This window comes from Hetaerina americana, unplaced genomic scaffold (genome assembly GCF_022747635.1).
Source record: "Hetaerina americana unplaced genomic scaffold, ioHetAmer1.1.p SCAF_12, whole genome shotgun sequence".
NCBI lineage: Eukaryota > Metazoa > Arthropoda > Insecta > Odonata > Calopterygidae > Hetaerina > Hetaerina americana.
Genome location: NW_027286292.1, coordinates 32863543 through 32887626, shown reverse-complemented (window position 1 = coordinate 32887626; position 24084 = coordinate 32863543). Strand labels below are relative to the sequence as shown.

General features: G+C 39.7%; 1 protein-coding gene across 1 annotated transcript in view; it reads right to left on the bottom strand.

Annotated features, from left to right (window-relative positions):
• Cerk (Ceramide kinase) overlaps positions 1 to 24084 on the bottom strand; it is a 185677-nt gene that overhangs the window by 38854 nt on the left and 122739 nt on the right. Inside the window, exons 3-4 of the mRNA XM_071582882.1 lie at positions 20873 to 21133; positions 5186 to 5440 (exon numbers count right to left, since the gene is read on the bottom strand). Coding sequence (XP_071438983.1) covers positions 5186 to 5440; positions 20873 to 21133 — 516 coding nt within the window. The remainder of the gene's footprint in view (positions 1 to 5185; positions 5441 to 20872; positions 21134 to 24084) is intronic.

Here is a 24084-nt window from a genome sequence, read left to right as displayed (position 1 = left end):
AGGGGGGTATCGGATTGTTACGGTGGCTAGCATACTGGATTCTCACCCCGAATGGCCCGAGTTCGAATCTCGGCGGTAACAGATTTTCCGAGTGGCGATCCCTTTTAGGTGCCATGAGGAGAGCAGAGCACTTTAGTTGGAATACATCGGACGTTAAAACTATGGAACTCTTAGCGTCTTTCGCTATGAGTAGTCTAGTGTCGACTCCAGATTTCTCTCCACCCTTCTCCCACTCCCCTAAATATCCTGCCAAATTACACTCCAATCCTTTATGGTGAAAATGGCCTCAACAGGTAGGTCGTCTTCTCTCATCACTAGTACTACCGTTTGGTGAAGACGGATAAGCGCTCGCAATCACTTGTAGCACCCCAGCGAGACACGACCGTGGACGCGGCTCACAACTCAGGCAACGTTACCGGTTAATGCGCAGAAAAGCAAGATTGGGGAAGGTCAGACGAACCGCCATTGACATGAGAGAAGAGCGAGTCTGGATATATTGCTTCCCCGAGGAGTTTCCCGCAAGGAATGGCGGAAGTGGGCAAGATAGCTCTTATCGCTTCATATGGAGGAGATAATGGGATGAGTCGTGCAAGTCCACGCAAACCAACATTCTAATCGTCGGCATCATTAATATGTCACATCAGTGACCTAACCACAAGCTTACCACGTACTCCAGCCCCTCTTACTCACGATGAAATTTTGCAGTGCGATTCTACGCAGGAGAAGTTTCCCCTCCTTCAGGGTTCCATTGTTCTCTGCTCCTTCCCTCCCTTCTTTCCCGGAATTAATTATATATATAAAAAACCATAAACACAGCAATCAACCCCGAAGGTCGGTTTAGTAGGTGATGGTAGAGATCACCCAGTACTAAGCCCTATACGGCGTGTGAATATTCACACATCAGGGTAGGGGGGCCAGTTCCTTTCCCTGTGCCGGGTATGGTTTCCCAGGAAGACCTGGTACCCGAAAATCACTTTAGCTTGGGTGGAGCTGCAGGTGCCTTGCCCGGGAATCGAACCCCGGACCCTCCGGTCAGCAGTCCAACGCTCTACCCACTGGACTACTATATATATGTGTGTATATATATATATATATATATATATATATACGCTACGCCTGAAAATGTGCTATTTGAAAAATCATCTTTTTAGACTCAAAATTCGTTGTCCACAAAAAGTTTCTACCTCAGGGAGAGACAGCGAACAATAAGTTTTACGTGGAAGTTTTAGAAAAGCTGCACACGCGTCAGCAGGAAGGAAATATTTGCCAACTAGAACCTGCAGCAAAACAACGCGCCGTCCCCTATCACCTTCCTCGTGGCCGAACAACCTGCTGCCGAATTTTCAGCTATTCTTCCTTAGGGGGTATGTTGGGTGCATTGTCACATTAACTCACTCCGACAAATGGCTGAAAAGCCATAGAAAATTGATAGGTGCTGCCGTAATTAAAAAGATACGGCGAGTGGCTGCCGCTCATGAACTCTCCGTCGTACGTGGATTCCGCAAGGAGTAAGATTTTCAGCAAACGGTAATTAGTCAGTCTCTAACTCTATATCATATGGCTGTGAAATTCAATACAAAATAAAAATTCACCTTAAAAATGCCACTCCTCTCTGCAGGATAAAAATATAAGCCTCGTAATATAACTCCAAATAACACAAACAGCTTCTAACCTACATAACGTATTCTTATAAAAACTGATAAAAGGTGCATTAGATATTCTCCGAAGCTTATGCATAACTCTACGATAGCACTTTGACCAATCCAACTGCCCAAGACAAGAGAGAAGGATGATGAAACGGCAGAAGAAAATAAGGCAAGGTTCCATGAATACGAAGCGTACCGAAAAATTTAAGAATGAAAGAAAAGTTAAATTATTTTGCCCTAGAACAAGAAAACGTATAGCCTACCGTGAAGAATTAGAGGAAGGAAAAAAATATTGCTCTGAACTACATTAACATATATGTATATCGAGAGGAATATAGAATACAACAAGTAGGTATTTGCCTGTTTCGTAGATTTCGAAAAAGCGTTTCATAGAGTGAATTGGGAAAAACTAATGAGTGTATTGCAGAAATTAGGAATAGATTGGAGGTACAGGAGGCTAATCCGCAACCTGTACATGTCTCAGACTGCTCAGGTGCGAGTGGGGAACTGGGAGACCGGATGGGCGGTGTTGGGAAGAGGTTTAAGGCAGGGTTGCCCATTATCACCGCTGCTGTTCAACCTGTATGTAGAGGAAATGATGAAAGAGGTATGGGAAGAACTGGAGGTAGGAATGGAAGTAGGAGTGGAATTCGAAAATTCAGTTAGGTTTGCTGATGACCAAACTCAAGTTTGTCAGTCAGGCAAGGGGTTGCAAGCATTAGTGAGTGAATTGGAAACTCAGTGCGACAGATATGGGATGAGAATCAATATTCAAAAAAAAGGTCATGCGATTTCCTAGAAAGAAAAAGGCTAAGCTAACCATTAAAATAGGAGGGCAAAAACTAGAGCAGGTAGAAGAGTTTACGTATCTCGGAAGTGTTATTGACCAACACGGTCAAAGTAGTTGGGACGTAAGGAGAAGAATTGCGCTAAGCAAAGAGGCTTTCACAAGAAGGAGGGAGTTGATGACAGGGACGTTGAGTAAGAATATTAAGAAAAGACTCGTAAAATCTTTGATATGGAGCGTAGCAATGTGCGGCGCGGAAGCGTGGTCAAGGAAGTAGAAGGATACACGTAGGTTGGAGGCTTTTGAAATGTGGATGTGGAGAAGAATGGAGAAGGTGAAATGGACAGAGAAGAAAACAAATGAAGAAGTACTTGGTATGATGGGCGAAGAGAGGGGTTTGTTGGGAGAAATCCTATGGAGGCAGGAAAAATGGATAAAGGTGATATTGACCGGCAGTGGGATGTAGAAGACTGTAATAAAGGGGAGAATGTTAGGCAAACGAGGAAAGGGAACGAATAGGATAGGGATATTGGACGGGATGAAGGGAGGAAGAAAGGACTCAGAGATGAAGAGGGACCTGATGTAGAGTAGGATGCTGGATTCTGTGTTTTGTAAGGAGTCACACAAAATATTTATTTAGTAGCTGTGTCCATCCAAAAACCTACCTTAACCGGTAGATTACCCAATAATAATAATAATATATATATATATATATATCGTTAAAATTGGGCGCACGGTGCTCAGGAAGATGACGATGACCTTACATGTTCTGCCAATACGACGGTGACCAGAAAGATTTGATATGTAAAGGGATAAGAGAGAGCTATCGATTCTTTCCATCAAAAGGGAAGTTTCTACTTCCTGCTTCCCTTCCCCCCCTCACTTTAGCATGTCATTTGACTGTGGATAGTGCTACTACATTAACCCATTTCCGTGTTCAGCACTTAATCTCTTTTCCTAGTTAATTGTAAACTTTATTGACCATACTAAAGCCAGATGTATTTATTCCCTCTACTCCAATATTAGTGCCTATGGAATTATCCCATTTCCACGTAAAAGTAAAATCTCTATCAAACTCTTTCCTTTTTTTAATTATATTCCGTAAATTAATAGCCACCGAGCAATATTTTACTTTAAAATGTTACCTTCACAAATGCCTCCGCAGTGGCTCTTTAAGTAATGTGTGGAGAGGTGAATCATAAATGATATTCAGTATTCAAGCATCTTAAGTTTGTATTTTGGGTTAAAATTAAACAATAGTTTAGGATTTTTATTTAATTTGATTTAATTTTATATGGCAGTTGTTTCTTCCGGCAATATTTCTTTGACCAAAATCATTTTTTAACGAGCTATTTAAGCATGATAGTATAGGCCCTCCGGGAGGAGCTCAAAATAAAATACAATTTTTCTCTACCCATATAAATGCATGCATACAATAAAAATTCCCAAAAAAATACCATTTATTTTGAATAATAATACGATCTTAATTAGCTCCACGGGATTAAAAGTAAACATTTTCCTACGATTTCCCTTTAAAAGTGAAGCGATCGATTCTGAAGAGAGAGGGAAAATTCTTTCTTTTACGTTCCAATAGGGGTAGTCCAGGAGTTAAGCCAGGGGCAATTTGAGAGGAGGGCTGGCACGCAACCGCAATGGGTTCAAGGTCGCGGAAAAAGTAGAATATACAAAGCCTGTCCCAGAAGTAGCATCTTATTTTTTCACGGATAGACGAACGGACGGGCGGCGGTTTCTCTTGCTGGCTTCAAGAGAGGCGAGTCTCAGGAAAGACTGGAGGCCAATGGTAGTTGGCTCCCAGCCTTTGAGGAGAGCGGATTGTTTGTTTGCGAAATATCTATAACGTGACCTCGTTAAACTCCGTCATGAACCGGTTATTGAAACGACGCTACGCCATCAATTCTTGCGTGAAACTGGGCAAAACCAGGAATGAAACTCATGACAAGCTCAAGGTAGCTTATGGTGATGACGCCATGGGTATATCGGGTGTTTTGGAGTGACCCAAGTTGTTTCGGGAGAAGACGTTGAAGACACTAAACATTCAGGACGTCCTTCGACCTCAAATAGTGACGAAAATCTAGCAAAAGAGTGAAGGCTTTGTTGACCAGGGATCGCAGATTAAGTTTTCCCGTGGTTTCTGCTTAACTTGGCATCCCCTAAAACTGATGTGAATCGACTTTTGGCCGAAAACATGGGCATGAAAATGGTGTGTTCCAAGTCGGTGCCCTCTAAGTAACGGAGTGAATAGCTGAGCGAGTAACGGACTACCTAACACTAGACAACGTGGCAACCCTGCTTCAGCCTCCCTACAGCCTTCACTTTGCCTCGCCAGACTTCTTCCTCTTCCCCCGGATCAAATCCGTGCTGAAATGACGTCACCACGGTACGGTTGAAGCGTTACAAGAGATCGTGATAGCTTAGCAGCGTTCTGGGCGCCGCCTTCCAGAAAGTGTACAGGACGCGGAAAACCCGCTGGCAGCGGTGTGCGGACGAACAAGGGAGCTATTTCGAAGACTTTTGAGTGAATTTAGTATCAATTCTATTACTTTTTGGACACACCTTGTACTTTTCCAAAGTAGGAATCCTAACTCGCTTTATACTGGATCGGTCTCGGAAAATCCCCGAAGTTCACTTGAACCTTTCACCGCCTGAGAGAGCAGAAGAATCTTATGATGGAAAAAACGCGGCCGGGGTGGGAACCCTGTCAAGTGGAAAGGTTGAGAGAAGAGAGGCTCACCAAGGATTATGTGCAGGATGGCCGTGGTGACATCCCGGGTGCCGTGAAGGCAGTAGGCCACCGTGTCCGTGCTGCCGGCGGGCACCACTCCAAGGCGGAGCTGCGGTGACGGCGGGTTCACCTCGGGGTCGCTGGGGTTCACGCCCGCGGAGCGAGCGGCAGCTAGCACCAGGGCGTTGAACACCTCGGCCACAGTGCCGTCGCCGCCCACGCACACCACGCCATCCACGCCATCCAGGATGTCCTTCTCGGGCGCTGTGGGAGAACGGGTGGAGAACATGGGTCAGTCGGTACGGGCAAGCGAAGGCTTCTCAAAAGGCGCGGGACAAAATTATTTATTAGTGGTAAGGTGCTCGGGAGCTTAGATCAGTGTTCCTGCAACATAAAGACATAATACTTCTGATTGTAGTCCCCAGCTTCCGTAAGACCGTGCATAAAATCTTGGATTTTCGAAGTCAATTTCTATGAAACATGATATAGGATGATCCTGTTTTATTGTTGCCATTTTATAGAGTGCAGTTAAAATTAAAAATCCAAAAAATAATAAAAATGACCTATACCTGACATCCCGATTCAACCTTTTGTAACGAAAGGAGCGAAAGGATCGCACAATGTAACGTCACATCCGACGGACGGAGTACTCCACTGAATTGCTCTGCAGATGGAACAAAAGTAGGAATCTGGGTGTCACTGAAACATCCAAATCAGGTTTTAAATCCTGGCGCTAAGAGCGGGAAGCCAGAACAACCAAGTGGTGATAAAAGTGAGCTGGCGTCATTTCATAGCTTTGAGTAACACCCGAGGTCCCGGACAAAGGAAATTACCCGTTCGACGAAATGCGAGAGGGATGTCACACCAGCGCTCCTTTGCGTCGTCAACTTTTCCAAAACGCTCCCTTTCATATTCTCCCTACTCTAAGAAGGGACCATTTGGTCTCAATTTCGCCCAAATAAAGACATCCATCAATCTATCTCCCCCATCATGACCTATCGAAATCTCAGGATAGTCTGACATCGATCCTCTTCTTGAGATGTCTCTCATTGGGGGTCAAACATGATGTCGTCATAAGACTATGATTTAGCTCCCAAATTACTTTTAGAGGCCCCAAAGGAGATCTCCACGGAACGACTCCCTCAGACTCGATTGGAATTGCTTCAACCTCGAGTCGGTGGACTATTCCTCCCCCGGGCTAGCGTATCTGCTTCACTTGGCTGACAGACGGGCAGAGTCTGCGACCGACCGAAATAATCGTACATGGCTAACGGGGCAGTCACCCTCGAGTGAAGCGTGGCTTAGCGGCGCGCTTAGCAGCTTAGAGGCGAAGTGCTTAGCGAGGAACTTGCCATCCATAGGATTCATTTTTCGCCTCTATTTTTTGGAACAACGATTGCTGCTGGCGATGAGATACTTTACGATTCCGAATTTTTAAAAACATTTCTTTTGCTACCATGAGATGGGTGGTCTAATGGTAGCCCGAGATTCGAACTTGGATATTTTTCGAATTTTTCCGTTCAATTGTGCACGACAAAACTTCATAGGCAAAATCATATTTTTTTTATTTCACCGTGCTTTAATGAGAGTACCCTTGATTTTTTTGTATGTACTTGATTCAATACTTTCAGGTGCCGTTTTATGGAAATTAGTTATAAAGAATGAAAATTATTCACAAAAAGGGGCAATTCGGTAAAAATCACGCAACTCTATTCAAAACGTCGTTCAAATCGCAAAGCCTAAAGCAATCCGATAACATGTTACCTATAAATTTTGTTACAATTTTGATAAAATTTGTTACAATGACGTCAACAGTGATTCTGTCTGCTTATTGGGTTGATTTTTAAATAAATTTCAGTTGAATTAAATAATATATTTAAAAATATTTAAAAATGATACAAAATGGAATTAAAAAAATATGAAAAGGATAGGAAAAATAGTTAAATTATACAAAGGAGAGACAAAAAATACAAATGAAATACAAAATTTGGTGTTTGATTCTTTCAATAAAATGAATTAAGAGACTTTAAGAAAAAATTGTATCGCCATTGTAAAATCATCTAGCATAGAAACCAATACTGCAAGGATAGTTAAAAAATAGGGAATGCATTAAGCATCCGATCTATAGATCAATCCATAACATCTGGAAGGGGAAAGAAAACCCATTGGAACGGAACGAGAGTAACGCGATGATGCAATATGGCAATGGGGAACTTTGATATAGAAGGACATTTGGTAGAAGTAATTGAAATCACCGACGGTTACATCCAAAGCAGAATTAATACAGTTGTACGGACGACAGGATGCTTTCGAATAAATGAATGACTGAGAATGGGGGTGCTTATAGCAACACTTATTTTCATCGCAGTAATTAATGCAATTTAGCAATTCGTCCCCTGTGTACCACAGAAAATAGCATAACTCTCATGTTGTGACTGACATGTGTGTGAAAACTGAAATCAGGTCCGGAAGTAGGTTAACATCTGGATAGGGAAAAAAAAGAAGCAATGTTTTTTCACAAAATAGGTTGAATCAGATGGTTTAATTGAGATAAAAAGCGAGCAGTAGGATAGGACAGACAAGTTCAAGTATCTGAAAAAACATTACAAAGACAGTCCCGAGGAAATAAGCGAGAGGATTCACACAAAAGTAAATTTCCACCAAACAACGATAGACTTCGTCTGGAAAAACAGAGGACCAATCAAGTTTGTGAGATCCATCTACCTTATATACATCATTCCGATAGCAATCCGTCGAAGTAAGAGCTTGTCGATGAGAGAAGGATGCAGGCGGAGAAGAGAGTTTTCCACTGCATGGTAGGAAAGACGAGACAGAATAAGGAATTATGAAGTAATAAATGTGACACTAATACGACGAAGGATGAATGAGATTGCCTATCTAAGGAAATGTGCGAGTTGAAACAACAACACAAACGACTTGAAGGTACATGTAGAATTAGACATGCGAGTGGAGATAACGGCGAAGATGCGCATTGGGAGGAGAAGACTGGATTATACTAGAAACGAGAAAAATAAAAAGAGATAATACGCCGTTTTACAAATTGCTCGTATTGCCTGGAGCTGTAATTTGCCGCCCGGTCTCATTAATGAAACGACGCGAAATTAGTTACTAATGATAAAAATTGATCAAATATTTTATAAGGTGCCAACAGCTGCTCATTAAGCAGCTTACCGAGACATATTTCCTTTTCGCTGCATGCATTCCTTTCTCCACCCACAAATTATTTCTTCAAATATTATGAGACCCAATAGCGGGTAACATTCACCGGAGCTGCGTGCACCTGCGCCTTTGGCGTGCCCCATAATTTTCTCTAGAAATATTAACGGTGTTTAATAATGTGCAGAATTATTTGCTTCTTTATAGACGGACGACTTCGAGAATCGATTACACATGAGACTTCACGGAACTTAGAGCATGATCTAAATTTGCGAAGGAAATAAGCTACTTTAAAAATCATCGAAAAATATATATTATTGATTATGACTTAGGCCTTGACATGGCGTATTCTTGTCATGCATCCTTAAAATAGTATCGATTCGGTGCCAAAGGTGCATGAAGATACTGTTTCATTGCATCCCGAAGAGAATAAAACAAAATAATTAATTAAAACTGATATCTTTCTCCATGATAAATTTTACCAGGACGTCTATCAATGAACTTGCGTGTTCTGATTTCACGAAAGCAGTGTGGCATGCGGTAATTTTCTTCATAATGGGTTGCTCAGCATGATTTCTTAGTGCTTACACATGTATTGGGTTGTTTAACCTTTCCTATACATTTTATTGAACGATCCATGAATAAGTAGAAGGTAAAATCATTCAAGGAGATGATAGTCATCGGCTGCTGATAAGAAATCCAAAGGAAAACATCCCAGCACGGTAATATATTTTACTTTGAAATGAAAAATGTCGCCCAAATGTTTTCAGAAAGGCGCCTTTAATAAGTATCAGGAAACATATTTAGAATGATAATGTCATTGATATTACGTAAAAAAAAGGCCGGAGTGATCCCCCTCGAAATGCAATTAATTGCCCGTAAGTATACCCAAACGTGATGAAGTTTTCTCGGGTCTTCCGAGACCCGAGAAAACTTCATCAAGAATATACGCCGGGAAAGCACCAAATCATACCCAAACGTGTCAATTGGATCATAAATGCAGCATTAGAGACAAAAGCCCCAGAAAGAACTTTCCTAGGGACTCCCATTTCCAGGAAACGATAGGCGATAGCAAAAACTTCAAGGTTTTCACACCATATTCTAATCCCTTAAAAGCTCTTTAATATCGATAGCCCTCTTCCAGCTACAGGGTGATTACACTCCCTCCTATATAATTATTGGGTAATCTACCGGATAAGGCGGAATTTGGATGGACACAACTACCAAATACAAATATTTTGTATCTCCTAACAAAACACAATCCAACATCCTACTCTATAACAAGCCCCTATTCACATCCGTATACTTCCTCCCCCTTCACACCGTCCGACAATCCTATCCCCATTCATGCCCCTTCCTCGCTTGAATCTAACATTATCCCATCTATCACAGTCTTCAACAACCCACTGCCGATCAATAGGCCCTTCATCCATTTTTCCTGCCTCCATAGAATTTCTCCCAGCAAACCCCTCGCCTCACCCTAGACACCTAGTACTTCCTCATTTTTTTTCCTTCCGGTCCATTTTACCTTCTCCATTCTCCTTCACGCCCACACTTCAAAAGTCTCCAATATACTTTTATCATCTTACTTCAGTGACCAGGTTTCCGCGCCGTACATAACAAGGCTCCATATCAAAGTTTTAGCGAGTCTTTTCTTAACATCCTTACTCAACATCCCAGTTATCAACTCCCTCATCCATGTGAAAGCCTCTTTTCCCAGCACAATTCTTCTCCTTACATCCCCACAGCTTTGGCCGTGTTGGTCTATAACACTTCGCGGATACTTTAACTGTTCTACCTGCTCTAGTTTTTGCCCTCATATTTCAATGTTTAGCTTCACCTTTTTCTTTCTGACAAATCGCATAACCTTTGTTATATTAATATTTATTCTCGTCCCATATCTGTCGCACTGAGTTTCCAATTCACGTACTAATGCTTGCAACCCCTTGCCTGACTGACAAACTTGAGTTGGGTCATCAGCAAACGTAACTGATTTTTCGAATTCCACTCCTACTTTCATTTCTACCTCCAGTTCTTCTCATGCATCTTTAATCATTTCCTCCACATATACTTTGAAGAGCACCGGTGATAACGGACAACCCTGCCTTAGACCTCTTCCTAACACTGCCCATTCGGACTCCTCGTTCCCCACTCGCACCTGAGCAGTCTGAGACTTGCAGGTTGCGGATTAGCCTCCTGTACCTCCAATCTATTCCTAATTTCTGCAGTAAACTCATTGGTTTTCCCAATTAACTCTATCAAACGCTTTTTCCAAATCTACGAAACAGACAAATACGTAGTAGTAGTAGTATTTAGGGGAGGCGACCGACAGCTGAGTTCATTTGCGCCATAGGGGATGGACAGGAAAGGATGAAGGGATGAGAGAAACCCGGCGTCGGTATTAGCCTACTCTTTATGAAAGGCGCCAAGGGGTCCGCAGCTTACACTTACTATCCCCCGACATATTCGTGCTGATTGTATTCTATATTCCTCTCGATTAGTGATCTCACTACTACAATGGCATCACGCGTACCTCTCCCCTTCCTAAACCCAAACTGATCATCCCCTAAGTAACCATTTGCCTTACTCTCTTTCCTTTTGTTGATGATCCTGAGAATAACTTTAACTGCGTGGGATACCAAATTTATTGTTCTGTAGTCCTCACATGATGTAGGCTTCACCTTTTTCGGATAAGGCACCAACGCTGATTTCACAAAATCTTCCGGCCAGATTCCTTCCTCATAGATACTACGAATCAGCCCATATAGTCTTCCTCCCACACTTTCCTAAACATTTCAATAGTTCCGCGGGAATGTTATCCACCCCTACGGCCTTATTTAGTTTCATCTCCCTTAATGCCCTTTCTATCTCATCGTCGAGTATGCCTGGACCTAAGCTATCTTCCTCTACGTCATGTTTCTTTTCTATGTCTAACGTTGTTGGTTGGTATATTTGAAAAAAAAATATATATATATATATGTCAAGGAAATATTTTTACTCTTGTGATCCGTTCGATTCCGCCTTCCCCACCTCTATTGTGTTCGTCCTTTGTGTGTGTTCCTATCCCTTTTCCTTATATCTGTTTCTATATATATGAGTATTTATTCGCCGTCTGGCGGGATTTCGTGTTTGATTGTATATATATATATATATATATATATATATATATATATATATATATATATATATATATATATATATATATATACACCCTCGACCCTCGAATCCAACACGTAGATACTCTTGCTAAAAGCTCATTTTCCACAAATGTTAAAGAATAAAGGCTCGTCTAATGATTAAACGACCAATTAAAATAGGGAATACTACCTTGATCAAAAATTTCCCGGAATAACCACCGTGTGGCGCTCCCATCGTTCCGATTTGAGTTCTGTTTTTTTTGTTAAATTGGTACATCTGTTGTTGATATTCCCTTTAAATCTTAGTGTCATAACTTGACATTTGCAAAAGTTACGTAGCCAAGAGTACATCTATCTCTGTGTGTGTTGGCGATTTTTTACAATTGCAGAAATGGATTTAAATTTGCAACAACGAACTTGTATTAAATTTTGCGTAAAAAACGGATTTAGTGGCGCACGGACGTTGGAAATGTTGGAAAAGTGTTTCGGCAACGATTCTCTAAAAAAAACGGTCGTTTACCAGTGGCACGAGCGGTTCAGAAGTGGTCGTGAGTCAATCGAAGATGATGAACGCAGTGGCAGACCATCGACATCGAAAGTCGGTGAAAAAATTGATAAAGTAAAAGAAATGTTGGTCAATAACCGCAAATTAACCATCAGAGAAATAGCGGAGGACTTGAACATTGCCTATGGATCCGCCCAAGACATTGTGGTTAATGATTTGGGTTTCCGTCGTGTAGCAGCAAAGTTGGTGCCAAAAGACCTCAATTTCATGCAAAAAAGAGACCGTGTTGACGTCGCAAAAGACATGATTTGCGAGGCTGAATCCGATCCCACATTCATCAAAAGGATCATTACTGGAGACGAGACGTGGGTTTATGAGTACGACACGCAATCCAGACATCAGGCAAGTGAATGGCGTTCACCAAATGAGCCGAGACCAAAAAAACCACGTCGTTTTCAGTCAAAAAAGAAGGCAATGCTGACGGTTTTCATGGATTACAACGGTGTAGAGCATCATGAATTTTTGCCAGAAGGCCAGACAGTAAACAAAGAGTATTATTTGGGCGTTATGAGACGTTTGCGTGAAGCAATTCGCCGAAAGAGACCAGAAATGTGGGCAGAAAACTCGTGGATTTTGCACCATGATAACGCACCGTCGCACAGTGCTATCATTATTCGTAATTTTTTGACGAAAAATGCAACAAATACCATCCAACAGCCACCGAATTCACCTGATTTGGCTCCCTGTGACTTCTTTCTGTTCAATCGAGTTAAAAAACCATTACGGGGAACGCGTTTTAGCAGCCGAGAGGAAGTAATGGAAAAATCGCAGGAAGCACTGATGGACATACCGAAAACAGAATATAAAAAATGTTTCGAGGATTGGATCAAGCGCTGGCATAAGTGTGTTTGCAGTCGATGGGGATTACTTTGAAGGGGACAATATAGATTTAGATGAATAAACTTGTATTTTTAATTTTCTGAATAAATTCCGGGAAATTTTTGATCAAGGTAGTATCATGTTCATTTAACACTCAAATTTTACGACGCAAATGCAGTCTTGGCTTGTTATGTCGGATCAACCGCGAGAAGATTTCTGCCCGTCCGTCTGCGCCCACCGAGCCACTCTCACTCTCTTGCGCGCGTTTATATTTATTTATATTCTCGAAATATGTGTTTTTCACAGATTATCCGTCGTAATTTCGCACGGATCTGGATGAATATGACGCTGGATTCAGGACCAAACGCCGAGGCCTCTGTGACAAGTTGTAGACAGGGTTCAACCGCCTGAGTGTGGTACAGGACGCTGAATAGTTGTCAGTTAGCAATGCCTCGACTGCTTCCACGTGCAAAGAATATTCTTCGTGTATTAAATGACTCATCAAGAACTATTCTGTAATTTTTATAATAAATCTATCTAACATGTCCACGGTGGGAACATCTTCGAAGTTTAAATTTTGCCGTACTCGGAATTATCTTTTTCTGTTATCTAACTTGGGATGTTAACTCAGGACAGAAGCGAATCCAAGAGAGTGCGTGGGTGCCATTGCCTTTACTGCATTGGCATTGCATTCGCTTTAATAAACTTTTAAATTTTTCTTACTTACATGCACGATACTGCTTTTGAATACATCTGTCCCCGAGAGTGAAAGGGAACAATTGAATATAATTACTCTAGGGTGTATTTCGATCTCTTAACCATTGAATTTATTTTCAAAGATGATATTATATTATTATAATAGTTTTTCTGTTCAAATTCCAAACTCTGCGAAAGATGATGAAAAAATAACTTTGAACGGAGTCATCCGCTAAGTGTCCACCGGGATCCCGGTCAAGGCGAATGATGTTTATACTCTGAAATTGTTGCATTAATATTCCTATTCATGTATCTCGACATTTGTGGAAATACGATACCTTTGTAGCTTTATACTAGAATAGTGAACGCAAAATGAGTTGCCACAAATCTCTTAATCCCTAACAGCACGAAGGGAAGTCACAGTTTCATCATGGACCGGACTGGAGATTAGATCTTCAGAATGGGCTCAGTCATAGCATTTAAGTTCTTCAGAGTATTTTCGACGCTAATTTAGACACAAAGTCCTCGGTAGACGATCATAAGCCACCGACATTCAACTAGAATACCTGCATTTCGGTGAGAAAGACAGACATCACATTCTCCCCAAGTAAAATATTTTTATATTTCAAGTGTAAATATTGCTGATACTCATGATTCTTTTGTTATGTAGTTCATTAATGCAACCAACATGGGTTGACTCAAAGTCAGATTAAAAAGATCTCACACCGGTACATATAACATGGCCAAAGTATGGTTGAGTTTGGTTCGTCTAAGAGGCGGATATGATCCTCTCGTATCAGCTCAGATATATCTTACAGTTTCTCTACTCCTGAATAGACATCTGATTTTTTGTTCTGTCAATGAACAATCGTATGACCCACTGTGAATCAATCTTCTTTTACTTGAGCATCAACTGCGTCAACTTCAGCTTCTCATGACTTATCTTTAGTTCGTTAATTACCATCCACTGAATACATCACTGATACGATGAAATCATGCTGAAATTCCGCGACCAGAGGTACTTTACTGTAAGAAACCGCTGAACTAACAGCAGCTGCTACTAAGCAAGCTAAGAGCTGCAGACAGTAAAATTTGAGTTGTGGTTGAACAAGGAATCCTACATTTTAATTGGCCATTTAAATAGCTAGACGAGTCTGCTATCGCTACCAGTTCTCTGAAATGAGCTATGTACATGAATATTCACGTGCTGAAACGGGGAAGGGGGGGGAGGCGTACTCATGAGGCTCAAGCGGGCTGCCTAGGCGGCGTGGTGGATGTTCAGGGGCAGGGAGGTACCGGAAGGAATTGACCAAATAGGAAACATGCTCATTCCGATTTCTATTATAAATTGTACCAAACTATGACTAGGACTGAAGGAATTCCGAAAAATCGTTTTCCACTACAACCTATTGTGTATCAATAAGCAGAACATATTTCTCTGCCTTTACGAGGCCAGATTAATCAGAATTTAACATGTTACCTTAAGTAATAAAAAGTTAAACATTTACATCTTCACCACACCAAGAGACGCCACGAGAAGGGAAGTAATTAATTTCAGTACGCCAATGAAAATGTTGCGGAAGACGTGTAAATAAGAGAAATTGGATTAATTTATTTGCTATTTCTCTCTCTTAATATTATGGTCATGAATTGGGAAAAGAAATCCTTAAATCTATGGCTTCGACGGTTCATCTATCTTATCATGAGTGTACTGTTTGACCTGCCGATGCAGTGAAGGACTAAGTTTATTATATAGTCGTCGTTGGTAAAATAACGCGATTGACATTTCATGGAACTGAAATTTCTTGTTATGTTAATTTGGCCCTGAGCCCTAAAGACTCCAGGGGTTCCCACCCCCAGATGATTCAGCAACTGCGCAATGTTTTGGTTTTTTCTAATTTCACGAGTTTTTCCACGGACCATTCAGCTCATTTTGCTCAGTCCTCAAGCCTGTGCCTCCTGGGATGAGCACTAAATGTCCGTTATAAATGTTTGTTTGATCTTAACTAATAGAAAAAAGCTTGTTTCCCTCGATTATTCTTCGAAGAATAAAAATTTCAAAATATGCATTTCAAAAATGGGTTCAAATTTAAAACCTACACCTCTGAGCCCATTATGCAAATAATGTCTTCCCTAAATTACGTTTAATGTAATGGTAAGTAAGCGAGTAAGCGAAAGTTCGTTTTATTTTCTCTTTATTTTTTTAAGAAGCTTACCACAGTATGTGCTAGTGTTCGAAGAAGATCCGCGACTTTTTATTTCTCCAAATGGTGATATCGTCGGCTAATACTATAATGTTGACCTAGTGGTGTCTTTTGGTTTTCATGCATGGCCGGCATTCAGTTTTACTTCTTCAACGTCCAGTTTTCGTATGTATCACTCGAAAAATCAGTGCTGTCAAATATATGTGGCGCAGGTATTTTCACCGCAATATCCAAAGGCATGGAAGGCAACGATTAAACAGCGCCACTCAAGCCTGAGCGAGATTACCGCATTAGATAGCAAATCTCATTGCCCCCACTCGCAGCCGTTCGCCATTCCGTTCGATCGTAACGGTTGGGACCATGACAGCACGCCAAAGGAAGGACTAAAATACCCGTAGGAACTTGAAATTATCCCCTTTCGATTGCCATAAAAAGCTCGAGAACATGAATGGATATCCTTCATTCCGGTAAAAAAAACAAATTGGGCAACTCAGTCAATAAAAATAACAAATAAATAAGCTCAATGCCTTCACCTTCGCATGGTGTTGATCGTGTGGTCATAACAAAGACATTAATTTATTGTCTTGAGATAACGATGAGGGATGAAGGAGAGCGGTCAATTAATTGCACCGAAACATATTCACAAGATGTGGATAAAGCACGTGGACGAACTCAATGATTAAATATTAGGTCATTAAACTTTGATAAATAAAGGGAATGCAACTTGCATGAGTATGGCTTCTGTACATAAATATCGAGAGCTGGAGGCAAATAAGCTAGATGGAATAGATAATATCGCGGCGTAAATACTCAAGGATCTGAGAAAAATTTAATAAATTTTATTTTGGGACTTACTTGTTAAATTAGGGAAAGAGTTTGGTTGGCTAGAGGGCTTCATCGATTTTACTGATCATTACGAAAATTAATAAATTAATATTGTGTAAAAAGTAAAAACGGGGCATAATATTAATGGAATATGGTTAAAAGGGAGTGATGAGAATCGTAAGAAATATTGAAAGAGATAGCAGCCAAATTAGGTGAAGATTAGTTTGAGTTCCTGAGAGGAAGGACCACGCGCGACAACAAAGCAATTGTGGAAATATTAATAAAATGTAATACATGCATAACTTAACCATAGCGGCTTATTTATAACTCATATTTTGAATTGGAAAAAGGTTAGAACGGGTGATCAAAGACAATGAAAACGTGGATGTCCATAAGTAGATAGGAGAAATTGGTGGCTCAGTCAAAGACAAAGTATATCAATCCGACTTCACAGTTAATGGTAGCGGAAGGAGAGTAAAGACAGAAAAACGGTCGGTGATTATCAGGGGAGAAAGAAGGCGGCCCTTCAGAGTACTTAAGCTATAATTACTTAAATACGAGCATTTGTAAATGCTATTGCACTATATCAGCAAAGAGATGTTCTCTGGCTGTGGATTGCAATTAATAAATCTGATTTTAACATTACTAGTAATGAGAAGAAGCACAGTTGAAGTCTTCCTCAAAATCATTTTTGATTACAGCTAGTACACTTTTTCATACAAAAACTTGGTCATCATTCCGTAGAGTTTCTGAATCGATGCGATTATTTCAAATAAACATTAACGATTAAAAGTGGAAAAATGAGGAAACAGCAATGTATAAATGAAATATTTTGCACCTTCTTGAAAGTGATACGGGTAAAACAAAGGCAGAGAGATTTTCCTTTAGAAAGTACCTTGAGCATTTCAAACAGGAGAATACTTTCACTTACCACGGGGTGAAAACTTTTCTCAGATCTATTAATGGATCTCTGCTTCGATGGCTGAGGGGTTAAACTTCACCATGTAGCGCGAGGCACTCATCATGGCACATAAATAACATCCATTCCCGAGGCTGGATTTGAACCCACGTTCAACGGGCTATCATACCGCTGCGTTATCGACATTACCACCCAGCCTTTTAGTGAGGCGATGTGTGTAACATTTCATATCTTTAAGGATGTACATAAGATTCATAAAATATTTTTGACATCCCCTTCAATTTAATTACAAATCACTTTGTCTCATAATTCGTCGTGCCCTCCACCGAACAAGTGCAAGAGTAAGTTTCTGCAATTCCTAACATAATTGTAAAAATTCAAAGAATTAGCATTTTAGTAATCCAGAAAATTATTTCGGTTTCATCTTTTGAGATTTTGAAAAACCACGTTTTATTTTGAGAAAACACAGCAACTTCGGGTATTTCGTAGTCTAAAAAAAGTGCTTTCGAAAGAATAGAATTATGAAATACGAAATAAATAATTAATTTCCTCTTTCAATTGTATGTATAATTACCGTGTATTAATTTTTTAAAAGTGAAAAGCCTACAGCATATAATCAACATCGGATGGAACGGTGACGTCCGGAAATGTTTCTTAAGGTTTGTATTTATGCATTGTCTACTCAGCTCGAAGGCTGCTCGAAGACACGCTTCTTCATAATTTAAAATAGAAAAATGCCCTTACGCTTACTGTCAATGTACATAATAATTCTAGGCATAAGGTATAAAGCGAAGCCAAGTTCAAGTGCCAGTTGTTTTTCTCACAATTTTAGTGCGCTCAGTAAAAATAATCGGCAAATAAAACCGCAGATATGTCAAAATTCCTTAATTTCAAATAGTTTACGTGGTTAGCTTATATATTAACTCTTTGCATGCAGAACAAGTTGGTTTAAGGATTGGGTCAGTTTCTTTCAAAGAGCCCTGAAACAAAGGATTCATTAAAAAACATCAACTTACGAATACGTCTACTTGGTTTATCAGCAAAACGTCATGCCAAACTGGAAGAATGATAATCATTCACAGTTTTTAGGAATGCCAATTACACTACTTCCAAAATTATCCATGCTAAATTTGCATTTTGCCTTTCAAAAAATTCTTTAATATGCGTCTACTTTCTGTACTCCTGAAATCCATTGAATACACGTTCTTTACGTCGATGCTAGGAATCATACACACCAACTACACTGTTATCAAACAACTCCCAGATATAAATCCACGTATGTATGTTTGCTTTCAGTATACTCTTTTACCATACCATGCTCATATAATCGATAATGAGCAACACTTCATTGTTAAATAATAAAATCGAATTAATGGGAGCGGAATTTTTAGTTCTTGATATCGACGAACATTTTTGAAAGATAGAGTCATTTATAACCAATCAAATTTTAAAATAACGTAATTAACATGGAAAAGATCAATTTGAATCGAATAATATCCCAAAAACTTCAGTAAATTTTAATTACTTGTCCAATAACGTTTTCATATTGAACTTCACAACTTCTTCATTGCTGGCATACGACGGTCACTTAAAACTCACAACTAAACCTAATTAATACTGATAATTCCCATGGGGCGATAACATACTTGCTATGGTTTCCTGTTTTTAGAGAGCCGGGACTTTCCTTTTGATAGGAAACTGATATGTGCCATTTTATAGCGGTCAGTGTGAAAGCCTGTCCCAGAAATCGTTTCATAAGGTTATCCTACAGAGACAATGAACGATAATACATCTCACTGACGACTTTTTACTCACCTATATCCTTCAGGTTTAAAAGAAAGGTGAAAATAAGCCAAGATATGTACTATATTTTCAAATTTAAACCATTTCGGCCCAAATGTCAATCAATGTAGTCGACACTTGTGATCAACTTCAGGGTTGCTCTCTAGGGGCTTTTTAAGTTATCCTGGCATTAATTTCTTAAATCCTTCTATGGTTTTCAGGTAGCAAGTGCTCCACAAACTGTGCTCAATACTTTTTCTCTTTTTTCTCGTCAGAATCTATCTTCTATAGACCTCTCTTAAGTCACTCTTATGAATCTTCATTTTACCATCGCATTCTTCCCTAGAAGTACACAAGCACTAAACAAAACGTCCAGAGTTATTTTACATATACTGCTTTCTTTTCTTCAACAATTACTCTCATTCACACCTCAAGGCCTTACAAAATCTGTTTTTGAAAAACGATCATTGATTACTTGACACAGAAAAGTTCTTCACGTACGCCCCAGTTTATTCATTTGCTTTTCAAAAAGACATTTTTCCTTATTTCTGTTACATGTCATAACCTTCGTGACGCTTTTCATATTTTTTTCATTAATTAACGAAATATTTTATTAAAGACTCGCGTCTAAATTATATTTCTCAGATGAAATAACAAATAGTCCGAAAATCAGAGTAGGAATTTCTACATAACTAAGGACGTAAATACCTGCCTATTATGCATCAAACGAGCTCAATTGTCGGCAAAGCTCCCAGATGTGAACCCTATTATTGGCGACGTCTTACTGGCCAAAATGAACCGAAAAAATCGTAAAATTAGGTTTTAGTTACTCCAAAATTGATTTTTCAATTTGAATTGCCCGTTAAGAAATTACAGTAACATAACAAACTTCCAAAGACATCCCGTATTATATATAAACCATAAATAGTAATCAACCCGAAGGTAGGTGTTTTAGGTAATGGTCAAGTTCACCCAGTATAAATGCCGACGGCGTGTGAAATTCACACACCAGGGTAGGGGGACTAGATCCTTTCCGGGTGGTTTCCCAGATAGACCCGGTAACCGAAAAATCACAAGGCTTGAGTGGAGCTGAAGGTGTCGAGGGTGGAAGAGAGAGGTTTTCCCGGGATTCCGGGCCCTCCGGTCTGTAGTCCAACCCTCAGACCCTGGACTACCGTGGCCACTTTATCTAAAATACATATTTCAAATACATATATATACACATATATGTGTGTATATATATATACATATGTTTTATATATATATATATATATATATATATATATATATATATATATATATACACACACATATATACTTACACGTACACAAATGCATATGGAGATGGTGACGGTATTTTCTACCTTCGCGTTATTCTGAAGAGCGCAAGTCGATCCACATTTACCCAGCAGGCAAACACTGCATCACCCAGGTATAATTATTCATCCATCCTTAACCCTCCCAAAAAAATCCCCAACCTGATCGTCTCTCGAAGGTACTACCGCCATCTTCCGGTATGAGTGCGGGTTGCCTTCTGCATCGCCTCCCCGGACGATAACTCCAGCTACTCACCTCCCGTATTATCGATGCTCTCCTGGGGTGTGGCGGGGTCCTGCTGCTCCCATCCCGGACCGGGCCCCGGCACGGGCCAGGAGGTGCCATTGAGGATTAGGTCTCTCGCATGGCCGGGCCGCTGCGTGATGAGCACCGTGGTCCCGATATCCGCGAGCGTCAGTAGCGGCTGTAGCTGCTGCTCCAACACTTTGACGCCCTTGCGCCGGCCGCCAACCGGATTCACCACCACCAGCAGCCGCCGCGGGCGCCACGACATCCCTGTGGAGGGAGGAGAGCAGCGCGTATAGGTTTAGGCTGCACGGTAATCATTTTCCAATACCGATGGTCGGCTCATACTGGGTATATGGCGTTTCGATGGTTATCGGATGCCATAATCATCCATATTACATATTGATGATATCGTACATCAACAGTATTGACTACCAAAAGTATTATCCATATCGGCTGTATCGTCGACAGACTACATCTACATGAATACCTACACCTGCATTGTACCTACTGCAGGGATGGCATCTCCAATATCAACACGTGGAAGTTTCTTACATTGCTAATTTCTCTCTGCACACTCAGAATTTTGAAACCTAAATGATACACCAGCATACACACCAGCATGATACGCCAGCATTGTCAATATTAACAGATCGGCGATTATTAGCTATCGGCCAGCGATGTGTCGGGTTGATGAAATTGCACAAATCTTGGTCCCGATCAAGATATAAAAATATCGATATTGTTTCGATGCATCATCAAATTGCCATCCTTACACGTGATCAAGTCATTGTTTTTGGAAAGACGGTGAGTTCTCTTCACGAAAAATTATTCAGGTCGTCCTCAAGTAGCAAAAGAGTGAAATAATGAATATCTTTTTACGGGTCAATACACATTTACCCATTCCCCAGTTATTCCATTCTAATATTTTCTACATAAATTTAATCTACGGGTTTAATAAGGCTTATTTTTAAGATTAGATCCACAATAACGTCGTTTTAGAACACATCAAACAAAAACACAATAATTGGATGACTCATAAAATTTATTACGTTCTCTCTTAATTTTCGAGAGGAAATCTTTCATTGTTTATGGTGATTACTATACTTTATAATTATGCTGTTATAGATGGAATGCATACGACTTTATATGTAAGACTAATAATAGTCATAGCACCAAACCTTATCGGCATTATTAAAATTGCGTATAATTTTTCTAATAATAAAATTACAAAAAATTAAAATCAATTTAAGTACAGTGGTAATTTAAAATTAGAATGACGGATCCTTTGGGTATCCAATTTAGAGAACTACATGTATATACGGATTTTTTAATCTTTCACTTGAATTTTCTATAATTTTTCATTTTTTAGAGGTTCCATTCCGAGATAAATATTTTGGCTATAAAAAGGGAAAATATACGTATTATAAAGAATTACAGGTAATAATAATAAACAGTTTTTATTGCTCTGGGAGCAGAGTCCCTTGGAGCAGAATACATGTTATATGAGGTTTTGAAACCTGTGGAGTGAAACAGGTTTACATAATGCATAGAATAAGGTAATTAAACCAGTCACAAAACACAATTTAACATCAGTTGAACGAAACATATAGTACAATACATACATATATATATATATATATATATAACAATAGTTATAATTACCATAGCGTAAATATTTAGCCTGTTAGAGGAGTAATAAGGTCATTTTGGTAGTGTGGTAGACGGATATTCAAACATGTTCCTGTTGAATTGGGATGTGTTCCTGGATAATTTTACTTCATTAGGCAAACAGTTCCATAGTTTCCAGGATGAAATACTGAATGACTTTTCATATATAGCCGTGCGGTATTTGGGAAGATGGAATTTTTTTGTAATGCGGGTTTATCTCTTTGTCTTAAGTGAATTGAATATAAAATTTTCACATACATATGAAGGGATTTTAGAATTCAGAACTTTAAATAATTGTGAGGCCTTTTGAAGCATTCTCCTCTGCTCGAGTTTTAGCCAATTCAACATTTCATAGTAAGGAGTTACACGTTCAGGTAGAGTTCAATTAATTAATGTTTCCAATTTGCATAAACTTTTTTGAAGAATTAAATACACCTATCGTCTCTATTCTGATATTTAAATGCTTTTATGATTTCTCTCCGTTGTGTTTTATACTCCCCAATGCAACGAGGCATAAAAAAGATTTCTTTATATCAATACTTATTATTGATGCAAAAAACTCCAAAATTACATGCATAAAGCTTCATATGGAAGACTGAATTTATTTCCGCATTTCCATCCGCTTTTCTGTCTGAATGGTACATAGATCAAAACATAACTGTTCATAGAAATCATATTTACTCGATCATTGGTAGGGTTCATATTGCTTTCGTAACAAAATAGCTAGTCTAGACTTAAAATAGACCGATTCAAGGGGGCATTCCTAACCTGAAATCCCTTCGATATAATTTGCATTTCGAGTTTAAAGCTAACAAAAGAACATAATTAACGAACAGCTTATTCACGCGTTGGTACTCGTTGTAGATTTATTCCATCATAACAAACCAAATTGAATTGCTGACGATATTTTTGTCGTTTTATAATAACTCACTGGATTCTCCGTAAAGTGTCAGGGAACGTTTTTACGGTATCACTAACCGTTTAATTCAACGCAGGCGGATGGCACGTACAGCTACATAATAGAACCATACCTTTTTCCCATGAATTGAAAGAGACACGGGTCAACGCAAGGCTTACTTCCCCATTTGGGAAACTCGCGCGCTGTTGAGCATGAATTTCCGTTACCGCTTCTCTATGTTTTCTACGTAGTCCGTTTCCTTCGCCAAATAGAAGTTCTATTCCATGAAAAGAAGTTGTATTAAATGATTCGGAGAGCATTAGAATTTTTTATGCTCAAGGAAATAGTAATATCAAATACTATTCTTAAAGGAGAAAAGGAAATCGATATAAAAAACCTGCCTAAATATATGGACTAAATGTGAAAAATAGGGAAGCATATGATAACATATTCACAAACAAACTTTTGCAAATAAAGACACAATATGAGAATATAATGGTACGAGATCAATCCCAAAAGCAGAAGTACTCATTTTTTCTCTGATTGACGGACGGACGGGTGACCGTTTCTCAGGCAGGGTTCGAGGGAGGAGAGTCTAAAGAAACGCTGGAGGCAGGTGGCAGTTAGCTCTCAGCCTTTGCGGAGTGTGGAT